Source organism: Thamnophis sirtalis, unplaced genomic scaffold (genome assembly GCF_051295495.1).
Source record: "Thamnophis sirtalis isolate CommonGarterSnake01/CBP01778 unplaced genomic scaffold, rThaSir2_p1.2 scaffold_10, whole genome shotgun sequence".
NCBI lineage: Eukaryota > Metazoa > Chordata > Lepidosauria > Squamata > Natricidae > Thamnophis > Thamnophis sirtalis.
In genome coordinates, this window is record NW_028261390.1 from 27,237,209 (window position 1) to 27,251,378 (window position 14,170).

At 38.5% G+C, this 14,170-nt stretch overlaps 1 protein-coding gene across 3 annotated transcripts in view; it reads left to right on the plus strand.

Annotated features, from left to right (window-relative positions):
- The window catches only part of NR3C2 (nuclear receptor subfamily 3 group C member 2), a 164,724-nt gene that overhangs the window by 85,335 nt on the left and 65,219 nt on the right, over nt 1–14,170 (plus strand). For 2 of the 3 annotated variants that reach the window (XM_087724320.1, XM_014066067.2), the window contains exon 3: nt 6,888–7,039. In XM_087724320.1, coding sequence (XP_087580446.1) covers nt 6,888–7,039 — 152 coding nt within the window. The remainder of the gene's footprint in view (nt 1–6,887; nt 7,040–14,170) is intronic. The other variant, XM_087724321.1, reaches the window with a different exon arrangement.

Sequence of the window (14,170 nt, forward strand, 5' to 3'; positions counted from 1 at the left end):
CAGTTTTATATCATTGTACATGATGGTTATAGTTATTCACTTTCTAAAAATATGGACAATTGATGATCTTAAGAAGACAAATACAAGGTACAACATAAAATCCATGCATATCACAATACTATTAGACAATTGTAACTCATTATTTCTTAAACACACATACAACTTTGTTTTTAACGCATATAATACTTAAAGAATCACCATTAATTCAATAAGCCTTCTCTGACTCCTTCATATAGCATTGCTTCCATAAATAAACTACTATAGATATCTCATATAGCAAATAATTATAAATTACTTTAATACTGCTTTTACTACTATGTTGAAAGTAAATATATATATAGAGCCATTAGGCTAATTGAAAATACTGATAATGCAGTTCATTGTCTACATTACTTGGGAAATGCTCTTTTTTACACACTAGAAGCAATGCTATTCAGTTGAAGTCTTCTTTAGAATTTATTTCATTTCTAAATATGTTATCATACACTCTTTATGTACATGTTGTCAACTTGTAAAGCGTTTCCATGACTATTATCAAGTTGACATAGAAAAAGGGAGGAAAGGGAGGAGAATTCCATGCATACCTTTGGCCAGAGTCAGGTCTCACATTCCTACAGTGTGAAATGCACACGTTCATAGCCTGCCACAGCACCTTGTTGATGGATGTGATTTATGACACAGACAGAAGGGAGGGGATACAGGGGTAAAGTTCAAACACAATTAAGTAGAAATCAGTTTCGGCTCCACAGAAGAACTTGCCAAAATGTTGATCCTAATAAATGAATGGATTTCTTTTGAACTTTGTCTCGAGGCTCGTAAATTAATTAGGTCATTTTTTGGAATCTTCACACATGTACTTTATATACGTATGGGGAAATATGCTTTGTTCATAAATGTTTTAGCTATCAAACAACACACACACACACCTTTTTGAATTGACAGTGGCCCATAAATAAATATAATAATGCTAGAAGTAATATTCATAGTATACTTAATTACCTATGCCTAATTCCCTATGCCAGTGGGTCTTAACCTTCCTAATGCCACAACCCGTTAATACAGTTACTCATGTTGTGGTGACCTCCAACCATAAAATTATTTTATGTTTTCCATATTTTTTCAAAAATATGTGTTTTCCGATGGTCTTAGGCAACCCCTGTGAAAGGGTCGTTCGACCCCCAAAGGGATCCTGACCCACAGGTTGAGAACCACTGCCCTATGCAATAAAAAACTTCAATAGGTTCTGATATTGAATTGTTTTTATTTGTGCTTTATCTAAATACTTATATAGGAATTGTACACAGAAACAGTTGTATATGTTTATTGCCACTGTCCAACTACATGCTCTGATTATGATATAAGGATACCCTTCAATATTCTGTCCCAGTGGCTTTTGCCTAAAATGTTATTTGACCTACGGTAATAAAATTAGAGAAAGTAGAATTGCAGATTTGTTGTTTGAAACAAGTATGAAAGTATATTTAATTACAGTCAGTTAGATTACTTGAATTCAGTACCACGCTATTAAATAAAATATTGCTTACTTCTACAATGTATTTATTTATTGAATTTATTTGCCTCCTGTCCTGTAATAAAACAGAGCTCTGGGTAGCTTCCAACATTAAAATTATTCATAAACATATATACATTCCTCCCCAAACTACTGGTATATAAGAAACAAGCCATTTTCATCAAAGCAGGGAAGACAAATAAGGTTTTATTATTCAAATGACATAATTTACTTATCTGATGGAACTTCTAACTTGTGTCCTTTGAGTGATGATGTCATGATATCCACATGAAGGATTTAATGTGATTATGGCTTGTTCATGCACATCAGCATGCATGTTATGGCAATCCATAATAAATGTACAAATATGACAGACTAAGTGCCATAGATTAAGACAGCAAGGCAGGGTAAGTGGCATTATTACCAGTGGCAGATTAATTCACTGAATGCAGTTTCATTCAAAATGCCAGAGAAATGACATGCATGTTAAAACCTAAATAAATTGATATTTGTGACCTGATCTAGGATAAAATACCTGATCTCTTTTTGGCTGGCCTCACTCAATGTAACCATAAATTATTTGACAGGCAGCTGCTTATGATTAGTCTATAATAAAGAATCTATAACTGGAGTAAAAGACGTAAGAAAAATGGAGCTTTGGGCTAATATTTTTGAACAGGAGTGATATATCAAATAATTTCTCTGTTGAATAATATGATTTGCTTATTAAAATTGCATTGATTGTGCAGAAGTATTATGTGGTCAAAATGTGCTGTTTTATTAATTGTTTCATAATAAAAGTAATGTTTAGATTCAAGATCTTGAAAAGAAGAAAAAGCTTTAGAGATCCTGCTTATTATTAAGCCAACTTGCAGCATATAGCAAAATTCCTATATTTCAGGAAGCCTAGAATCAAAAGTCACAAACTGAAGCATTTCATTTGTCATTCAATGATTAGCTGAAAATTTGTTTCCCCACTACCTCAGTTAATACTCATTACCACATATTTACTAATTATGTCTTTCCTGACTTAATGTCATATAAATAGAAGAAGTAATTAGTTTACTATGCTGAATAGATCTGTAGTGATCTTGCCATTTGTTAGTAGCTGCTGATGTTATATATATCTCATAGATAAGTCCTGGTTTGGTTTATTATGGTTTGTTAGATAAGACACATTTGAATAGATACATATGTTATACTAACCAAACTAGGGATGTCAAAGTCAATGTCATTGAGGAAAGCATCAGGATTATGATGTGAGGGTGTGGCCAAGGTGTGTGTGGCCAGTTCAATATCACTCTTTTTTTGGGGGGGGGGGCTATGCTGGCCCAAGTGCTCTACCAGCGAAAACGGGCCCCCAAGTTCCATTTTTGGCTGTGTTGGCCTCCTCCAACCCTCTGTCAGCAAAAACAGAGCAGCCCTCCCAAGGCAAGCTCCATTTTCCTTGGCAGAGGCACTGCACGCTGGTCCTTTGCTGTTTCCAGGGCGGCCCTGTGGACCAGATCTAAGCACCCCATGAGCCGATCCGGGCCCCACACGCCTTGAGTTTGACATCCCTGAATTAAACCATGAGCAGTGATTTGCAAATCATAAGAACAGACTCAGCAAACTACACTGTGCCAGAACCAAGCAGCCTATCCCATAATTTAATACAATATGTGAATTCTTTCAGTGATATAACCTGGGGATGGTAACAGTGAGTTGCTTCATCTTAATAGACCACAGTAAGCTACAAAAGGTTTCTGTTTAGTTTAGTTGTGACTTATTGTCTAAGCTCATTCCTTGTGATTCTAAACTCTTGCTTATGTTTTAATGTTCTGTTGTGAACACATCAGTGACAGGTTAAAGATATCCTTATTCTTTCCCAAAGACAATTAACATTTTCTTTCAATAACACCTATTAATTGGAGTACTTCTAACCTTGGCTTACATGAATGTAATATTCTTAAAAAGAAAAAGAAAGAAATGGGAATAGATAGCTGTTGAAATGACTAGTTGAATCTAAACCTATTTTATAAGGCCTAATTCCTCCCCTCCCCTTTTCCTGCATCTGTCTATTTCTTTTCATCTCGTTACCCAGTTTGATGTTCTCCTAACTCCAATCATGCTCTTCCATCTTCTACTTCTGCTCAATGGAGAAAGGGAAATATGTATTTCGCCTTATGTAAGTGATTTGTGTCTGTGAGATAAAAGTTCTGTAGTTTTAGGAAAACGGAAATGCATTTAAAGACTCCCAGATCATAGTCACTTCCAAAAGCTATGTTTGAAACACTTCAGTTCTTTCTCTGCCCTCCAATTATTTATGCTATTAGCTAGCTTGTTGTTGTTTTTTACTCCAACATAATTGAATCCTAGGATTGTTTTTTGTGGAAAGAGGAAAAATGTTATTAGGACCACGATTCAAATCAGAGAAAGATAGCTGTTGAGCTTTTGAAAGCTCAACATTAAGGAAAACAAATTAACTAGCCTGATTCAAATGTGCTTGGACACCCTTCTTTTTAGCTGTAGCTTTAAGTATTACTGGAAAGGTTGAGTCTTAGAAACGAGGGTAAAAGCAGATTCTATAAGAATGAAAGAAGGGGGAAATTTCCAGTGGAAGCATGGTGAGCTAAAGGAATCTCTGTGGGTAATAACCACTGATGAGTAGACCATTTTTTTGATATTTATGACAGAACAGGAGATTGCCAATATGTGGCTCAGATGGTGGCTTCTCTTGAGGATACTGCAGGAAAGCAGTTAACAAAAGTATTAATCATCAAGTTCATAACTATATCTGGGACATTAAGGGACACTGTTTGCTAACTTTACTTCTAATCATATTGAAAAATTGCTTATTTAAATATTTTAAGGCTATTAAAAGTCTTTTAAATTGCAATTACTGGAGACTATTTACTACAAAATTACTGGAGATTACTAAATTACTACAAAGTTACAATTTACTAAAAAATTACTGGAGACTATAATTTTATTCAGAAACAAAAGAAAAATGAAGTATATTTATAAGAAGTTAAAGAATTTGAAATAAATGGCAAAAAGCTAAATAAAGTTTTGAATTAAGAAAGTTATAAATGAATTAAGAGCTTAGACATAAATGTTGAAACTTTTACAATAAGATTTTGGAATTAGTTATATAAAATAAGCAGCCTTTTATAAGAACTAGAATTATTTTGACTATTGCAAGTCATAGCAGAGATAAGAGACCTTATGATTTAAATTGGATACAGACTTTTGAAGAAGATAAAGTCCAAGCAAAAAAGTTAAAAAAACCTCCCTTGCCTTTGTGATTAGTATTTACAAAATGACACACTATATTATAACATTTTGAAATATTAAACAAAATATTAAAACATTTGAAATATTAAATAAATCTTCAGAGAAATTATTAGCAGCAAAAGCAAATAATGATTCTATATGTTGTTTAAAAATATTTAAAAAATATTAATAAAGGAGTGACAGATGTGAAACAAATTTTACTTGTTACAAAAATAGCAGAATCAAAAATATTGCATTTGTAAAAAATGTGGATTACAAAACAGAAATGCTATTAAAACTGGAAATAAAAATAATAAAGAAAAAAGTGCATTTCAGAAATAGAGAAGAGGCAAGAGAATCACCCTTTAAGCACTTTCTTCTGGATCACCAAAAAAAACACCAACCCATGAGTAAAGCTTGGAAGTTAAAGGCATGGACATTATCCTAGACCAGGGGTGTCAAACTTGTGGTCCGCGGCCTGGATGCATCACACACTGGCCACGCCCACCCCAATTTTAGTGAGACAATGTCAACATGAATTAAAGAATATTTAGAAGCAAAAGAAGAATATGAAGTTGGCTTGTTTGATCAAAATTAAAATAAAGCTTTGGTGATAACTATGGATTTTTTTGCACCCCAGGACTAAAAAGTTGATGATGCATGTTTTTACCTGTCAAAGAACTGGGCTATGGGAAGAAGAGATATTTGTTGTAACTTTATAAGGGATAAAGTTTTATTTTTATTTTTTTTATATAATAAAGACTTTTCTATTTTTATTTTTACTTTGCACTTTTTATTCTATCACTTTTCTTTTTCTGAATTTAATTTGCATTCCTAAATTAAATTCTATTGTATTTAACATTTTCAATAATAAATTTAAAAAAAGAATGAAAGAAAGATCTATTTACTAGCTCTTCAAGGTCTTTCCTAATATACTTTGCCTTTTTGTCTTGCATTCTGTAATAGACAGTATAGGGTAGAACTGCTGCCCTGGGATAAGAATTGAGAGGATTAAGAGGCTCACAAGGTGACTTATTTGGCAGCAGCCTCCTGATAGGACAGAATAGTTTTGGAATATACATGTTGTTTGAACTTAGGTATTGTGATATGAATCATAACTGTATTACTATGTGTGAACCCAACCAATAGTAGTTTAGCTTGTCATTATCTTTCTTTCAAAGTAGTTCATAAAGTAAATAAATATTTATTTGTGCTACTTTTAAGCTCTCAGAAAATAAGAAAATAAACATGACACTTTTACTGATCTATGCCTCCTTAAATAAATTCTCATTTTCCCCTTAGGACAAAGATTTTTTTAATATGCTGAATCATTGGGTTAATACAGTATTAAAATGATTTGACTTTTCAGCAGATGTGGGTTTTTAAAAAAATATTTCAACCTATATATTAAGGATGCCAGGGTATTGGTAAGAAATAATAAAATTCCTATTACTGACATTAAGGAAATTGCAACAATTTAATTTCTTAAGACAATGGAGAAAAACTGAAAAAAATAAGAATATATCTGGAGAATATATGAAGATAAAATGTTATGGGTCTACTTATAGATTTTTAATTGGGCCTAAGAGTAATGGATATTCTTTAAAAAAAAAACCTTTGTTCAGCAATCCTTAAAATGTTCTACTCTGAAATAATATCCATTTCAGTCTATTCTGATAAATGCCAAAAGCAACCTCCCAAAATCTTGGCATCTACTGGATAATTAAATATGTTTGCTCTTTATAAAAATATTTCCCTGGTTTTTGTGTTATATTTTTCTTAATGAATAGCCTACTATAAAATAGTAAATGCATTTTTGATATATTACTATTTTTGCCTTGGTAATACGATCAAATAAACCTAGGTTCTAAGGGAAGGTTGGTAGATAAAAAATTTCACACTGTTGAGTGTCAGTGAGTATTTTAAACCACAAAATTAAATATATCAAGTACTATAAAGAACAACCAAGTTACACACATATTACTAAAAGAAATGAAGGTAATTTTTTTAAAAAAAATGTTGAGGTAAAGCCTCAAAATTATGGGATTAGAAATTGAATAACAAAATGGAATTTGTATCAAGGGAATTTTATATTAATGAGCCCTATTATATTTCTCCCTAGTTCATCATTGAGAAATGTTTCAACTGGATCTTCAAGACCTTCTAAAGTGTGTTTGGTGTGTGGAGATGAAGCATCCGGATGCCATTATGGAGTAGTGACATGTGGCAGTTGCAAAGTCTTCTTTAAGAGAGCAGTGGAAGGTAAATCCTCATGTGGGTCCCCATTTTATATTTTTTCTGATATAGTTATATAGATTCTCATTGCCTTTAACTTTAAAATATGTTAAATTTATTGTTCAAAAATTATTCAAGTAATGCATGCATCCTTACCAGAGAATACCTGATTATAGTCTGTTGATGTTGTTAAGCTGATCATTTTAATTTGCCTTCACAATTCTAGTTATTTGAAATCTGATTTATGTCTTCTGCCAGATCTAAAGCAAAAATTCTCTACAGCTACAAATAAACATGTCCAAACCTTTCATAAGCTATGTAGTTTATGAAATTCTGTATAAAGACAAGCAGATGATGCATCCAACTGTTCTTCTGAAATACATAAATAATAACAAATATAGTTGAAAGCTAATTTAGGCATGACAGTTATACAGCTATGAGCCACCCTTTTAAGCATTTACATTCCTGTTTTAAAAAGAAGTTGATTAGTTTAGAGAGGAGTGAAGTTTCCATAAAGGCAATCTGGAATTCAGGTGACTGAAATAGGCTGCATGCAGTAAAGCATTCAAGTAAACAATATTTCTGTCAGAAAATGATTTGTTGAATTCTGTATTAAACTTGCCTTTTCACTTCAGTTGCCCTTTCTTCACTTGACAGTGTCTTTATTTCAACAATTTTCCTGTCATTCCCAGTTGTGTTCCTGTTTTCCATCAACATAAGGAGCTTTCCTTTTTCTAGACTTATCCGTTAATCAGGGGTCTCCAACCTTGACAACTTTAAGATTTGTGAACATCAACTCCCAAAATTCCTCAGCCAGCTTTGCTGGGAGTTGAAGTCCACAAGTCTTAAAATTGCTAAAGTTGGAGATGCCTGCGTTAGATTATAGTTAGTTACGTTATTTAACTGTGCTTACCTATGGAAATCTAGAAATTCATGGGTATAGGGGAGAATATATAACCTAATTTGGATTTTAAAAACTCTGTTTCTTGTTTTTCTAATGTAAATGTTTTCTATTTTTTCCATTGGGATTGCATGGGAAGTGGTGATAAAATGATAAAACATAACTTGAGTAAAGTGGTGTTTAGTGCAGAAGTCAGTTCTATCAAAACATAGTAACTGATCCATGCGAATTTACTTTCCTTTGATGTTTATAAAAGTGAAATAATCGCCCTCCATGTCAATACTTGAGCCGAGGTGGCGCAGTGGTTAAATGCAGCACTGCAGGCTACTTCAGCTGACTGCAGTTCTGCAGTTCAGCTGTTCAAATCTCACCGGCTCAGGGTTGACTCAGCCTTTCATCCTTCCGAGGTGGGTAAAATGAGGACCCGGATTGTTGTTGGGGGCAATATGCTGACTCTGTAAACCGTTTAGAGAGGGCTGAAAGCCCTATGAAGCGGTATATAAGTCTAAAAAAAAAAATACTTCCCCCCATTGAGACAAAGTGACATGTCTCCATAAAGCAAAGAGCCTCATCTAGGTAGATGGACTGCAATCCTCAGAGATTAATGAAGATCTCTGATGGAATATTTTAATCAAAATTATAAATGAATTACAAACTCAAAGTTTAATATAAAATTGTTATGACAACTTCATCTGGCTACTGGTCTTTTAGTACTAATAAGAAAAGCTGTGATTAATATTGGATTACCTGAATTGTATATAGAAGTTTGGTTGATAATGTGTCAGTGGGACTGGAAAAACACTGCATCAATGTTTATGTTTAGAATGTTTAGAATGTTTATTATAATTTATAGGCCGCCCTTTTCCCTGAGGGGACTCAGGGCGGCTTACAAAACACGGGGAAGGGGGTAAAAAGACAAAAAACATAAGACAATACATAATATTAAAAATAGAGCACAACATTCATTCATCATTCGGGAGGGGACGAACTAACATTTTTTATCCCCAGGCCTGACGGGATAGCCAGATCTTAAGGGCCGTGCGGAAGGCCTGGGCGGTGGTGAGGGTGCGGATCTCCACGGGGAGATTGTTCCATAGCGTCGGAGCTGCAACTGAGAAGGCTCTCCTCCGCGTAGTCGCCAGTCGGCACTGACTGGCGGATGGAATTCGGAAGAGGCCTACCCTGTGCGATCTGATGGGACGCAGGGAGGTAATTGGCAGAAGGCGGTCTCTCAAATAGCCAGATCCACTACCATGGAGCGCTTTGTGAGTGGTAAGTAGGACCTTGAAGTGCACCCGGAGATCAACAGGTAGCCAGCGCAGCTCACGGAGGATCGGTGTTATGTGGGCGAACCGTGGTGCGCCCACGATCACTCGCGCGGCCGCATTCTGGACTAGCTGAAGTTGCCGGATGCTCTTCAAGGGCAGCCCCATGTAGAGCACATTGCAGTATTCCAGCCTGGAGATCACAAGGGCTCGAGTGACTGTTGTGAGTGCCTCCCGGTTCAGGTAGGGCCGCAACTGGCGCATCAGGCGAACCTGAGCAAATGCCCCCCTGGTCACAGCTGACAAATGATGGTCAAAACTCAGCTGTGGGTCCAGGAGGACTCCCAAGTTGCGGACCCTGTCTGAGGGGTATAAATTTTGTCCCCCCAGCCTGATTGATGGAACATTAGCCAAATTATTGGGAGGAAAACACAACAGCCACTCGGTCTTTTCCGGGTTGAGCACCAGTTTGTTAGCTCTCATCCATTCTTTGACAGCCTCAAGGCCCCGGTTCATCACTTCCACCGCTTCATTGAGTTGGCACTGGGCGGACAGATACAACTGTGTATCGTCCGCATACTGATGGTATTTTATCCCGTGCCTCCGAATGATCTCGCCCAGCGGTTTCATGTATATGTTAAATAGCAGGGGGGATAAGACCGAGCCCTGCGGCACCCCACAAGTAAGGGGCCTCGGGGACGATCTCTGCCCCCCCACCAACACCGACTGCGACCTGTCCGAGAGGTAGGAGGAGAACCACTGCAAAACAGTGCCGCCCACCCCCACCTCCCGCAGTCGTCGCAGAAGGATACCATGGTCGATGGTATCGAAAGCCGCTGAGAGGTCAAGGAGAACCAGGATGGACGCATGGCCTCCATCTCTGGCTCTCCAGAGATCATCGGTCAATGCGACCAAAGCGGTTTCTGTGCTGTAACCGGGCCTGAAGCCAGACTGGAAGGGGTCAAGATAGTTAGCTTCCTCCAAGGTACGCTGAAGCTGGAAGGCCACCACCTTCTCAACAACCTTCCCCACAAAGGGGAGGTTGGAGACTGGACGGTAGTTGTTAAGAACTGCTGGATCCAAGGACGGTTTCTTCAGGAGGGGTCTCACCACCGCCGCCTTCAGCGCGGTGGGGAGATGGCCCTCCCGAAGAGAGGTGGTAACAACCGCCTGGATCCAGCCTCGTGTCACCTCACTGCTGTTGGCAACCAGCCAGGAGGGACACGGGGCCAGTATACAGGTGGAGGCACTCACAGCTCGCATAGCCTTGTCCACATCCCCGGAGGCAACATCCTGAAACTCAACCCAGAGATGGTCTGCCAGATCATTCCCTTGTGTCTCGGCTGGATCTGCAGGAGTGGAGTCCAGGTCCGATCGAAACTGAGCAACTTTGTCCGCCAAGAACTGTACATACTCCTCAGCCTTACCCTGTAAGGGGTTCTCCGTCTCCCTCCTATTTAGGAGGGAGCGGGTTATCCTAAACAGGGCGGCTGGGCGGGACTCGGCGGACGCTACCAAGGAGGCAATGTGTGATCTTTTGGCTGTTCTTAGAGCCCAAATATACTCCTTGGTGCAAGATGTCAACAGTGCCCGGCTCGACTCGGACCTATCAGACCTCCACAGGTGCTCTAGGCGTCTCCTCCGGCGCTTTATCTCACGGAGCTCCTCGGTGAACCAAGGAGGCCTCCGTGGGCCGCTGACCCGGAGGGGCCGTAGTGGCGCAATCCGGTCCAGAGACTCTGATGCTGCCGAGTGCCAGGCAGCAGCAAGAGTCTCCGCCGAACTGTGGGCGAGAGCATCTGGAATAACCCCAAGCTCCGTCTGGAACCTTACTGGGTCCATAAGTCGCCTGGGGCGGAACCACCTGGTCGGTTCCTCCTCCCTACGGTGGGGGTTTGGCCTCCGGAAGTCTAGCCTCAGTAGGCAGTGGTCTGACCACAACAGGGGAATGATCTCATTTCCCCTCAGACCAAGATCATAACTCCACTGCTCCGAGAGGAATACGAGGTCGAGTGTGTGACCCGCTGAGTGGGTTGGGCCTCGAATTACCTGGGTCAAGCCCATGGCTGTCATGGAAGCCATGAACTCCTGCGCTCCATCAGAGTGTTCACCGAGCGAAGGCAAATTGAAGTCCCCCAGAACCATAAGCCTAGGGAACTCAACTGCCAGCTCGGCTACTGACTCGAGGAGCGAGGGGAGGGCTGCTGCAACGCAGTTGGGAGGCAGGTACGTAAGCAGCAAACCCACTTGACCCTTGAGGTCCAGCATCACCAGTAGGGACTCACACCCGACAAGCTCCGGAGCAGGGATCCTACGAGGTACTAAAGACTCCCGGATTACAATAGCCACACCGCCACCCCTTCTCTGGGCTCTCGGCTGATGAAGCACCTGAAATCCGTCTGGGCACATCTCTACGAGGGGGACTCCTCCCTCCGTGCCCAGCCATGTCTCAGTAATACATGCCAGGTCTGCACCCTCGTCTGTTATCAAGTCCCGGACGAGGGGAGCCTTGTGAACTACAGACCTGGCATTTAGCGACAACAGCCTGAGACCAGGGTCCTGACTACTCGCGCCATCTGACCTTGGAGTGGGACTCATAGGGCCGGAAGGAGGGATCTCTGTGATATAGCGAACCCTCCTTCCCCGGTAATGGCCAGCCCTAAAGTCCCCACCGTATCTGCCTCTCCCTGTTATGACCGCAATGCTCCGACCCTCTCCCGTGGATGTAGTTCCCCCAACCACCCCGGTGGCCCCCGCAAATCCCACCAGGTCCTCCGAATCATACATACTCATTCACTCACTCAAACAATCCCCACATGGTGATTAAAACACATAAATACAACAATAATAATGATAAAAAGTGGGATCATTCATTCAATCTCATACATACTCCTAACATATCCCAAACACAGTAAGAAAAAGATAGAAAAAGATAGAAAAAGGAAGAAAAAATAGAATTGCGCATCAAAGCATGTGGAAACATATTTGTCTGTTGCTAATATTTTAAGGGATAATTAAGGTGGTTTGTATAAACACCCAGCATTTTTGCAACTTGATAATGTTTTTTATACATCTGGAGATACTTTCAGATGTAAGCCACAAAATGCTTCCATGTATTTTGACCAAATTTGATAGTTTGGCAATCATATTGCTCCTGCAGCATAATGGCAATTAGCTTCTACTTTTTGCAGCGAGTAAAAAAATTAAGACCATGAGCTATATTCAGAAATATAATTAAGGAACCAACTTACCTGTAAAAGTGTTGATAAGTTTCTCTAAGATTATGCAGTGCAAATCATCTGTTTCATGTTATGTAAAAGATCAATATTGGGAGCTATGAATATTTAGCTACTCATGAGAGAAATAAAGTATGCTACTGTTTTGAAGTATATTGTTAATTGAGATGGGATAAGTGAATATATAACCTTAATTTTGTATATAATTACTGTGGATTGTGTTCTGTTCTTATAGATATTTACTCACAAGATAGTTCAGCATTTCCCATTTAAAATAAATCTACTTGAGATTGCAATTTCATACTTAAATATTTAATTTTTTTTTAAAAATCATTAGCTGTCTTTATTTATAATTAAAATATATCCAGTTTTGCTATTGGTTTGTCTTTTGGAAGAAAAAGATGATTCCCTGTGTTGGTACCGACCGATAAAACATATTTAGCTATGAACAAATTCAACAAATCATACTGAATAAAGCACAATTGGATGATCTCATTCAATGTGTTAAACTATAAATCATGACTAAATGTAACAGTGATTGAATTTGGAGAACATACAAACACAACCAAATACATTTTGTGATAGCTTAGCTTCTTCTCCAAAACTAGTCACATCTAGATATTATTTCCAATTCTGAGTAGTCAAAATTGCAAGTCAGGATTTCAATGTTGTCACAGCTGATCTTACATACATATGCCAGATTAGAACTTTCTAGAGAAGGGGTGTCAAATTCAAGGCTCCTGGACTGGATCCAGCCCGCTGGGTGCTTAGATCCCAAACTGTTTTTGCTGGCAGAGGGTTGCAAGAGGCCATTCCACCTGAAAATGGAACTCGCGAGGGCCACTTGCAGCTCTCCCAAGCTTTGTTTTCTCTGGCAAAGGGCTGCAGGAGGTTGTCCCAGCCAAAAATGGAGATCGAGAGTCCATTTTCGGCTGGCAGAGCAGTCAGACCACTCGTGCCCCTGACACAAGTGATATCAAGCTGGCCACACCCACCCTGGACATGCCCCCCACCCCACCCCAAGGTCAAACACAACCCTTATATGGCCCTCAATGAAATAGAGTTTGTGACCCCTCTTCTAGAATAACTGTTTATTTTAATGCTAAAATTTATTTCAAAACCAAACATTATTTTTACTTAAGAAAAGTATAAATATTTTAATGTCATAATTGGTTTTATGTGAAAGGTTAATGCCTTGCTACTCTTCATGGTGTGGCATCCAAATGCTTCCAAAGGAAGTAGTGTTCATGTATCAAAATTGAAAATAGATTTCAGTTTTGTAATATGCTGCATATTAGCAATTTGTAGGTGACAATTTTTAAATATCATGCTATCTTCTTATCTACAAAGATCAAAACAGGGTGAGGCAATGGTTTTCCCTGTGACAATTTATGAAAGCAAAAAAAGGAACTTTGAATAGCAAGACAGAAAGAGTATTGATGTTTTTGAACTTTGATGCTGGACTAGACTCCTGAGGACACCTTGACTAATCAAGGAAATAAACAAATGAATGATTCAACAAATCAATGCTCTTAGTTGAGGTACAATTATCCAAGCTGAAAATAACATATTTTTGATGTATTTTGCAAAAAAATCCTGCTCTCTTGAGAAGTCCTGGGAAATATGGATTTGATAGCACATAATTAATCAATGTTACACATTATATTTTAGAATGCTCTATGTCAAAATTGGGTAGAAGTAATATCAAAAACTTACTAATGGTATTTTTCTTCTATTTCTTAAAAGATGGATTTAAAAGAAGGTTGAT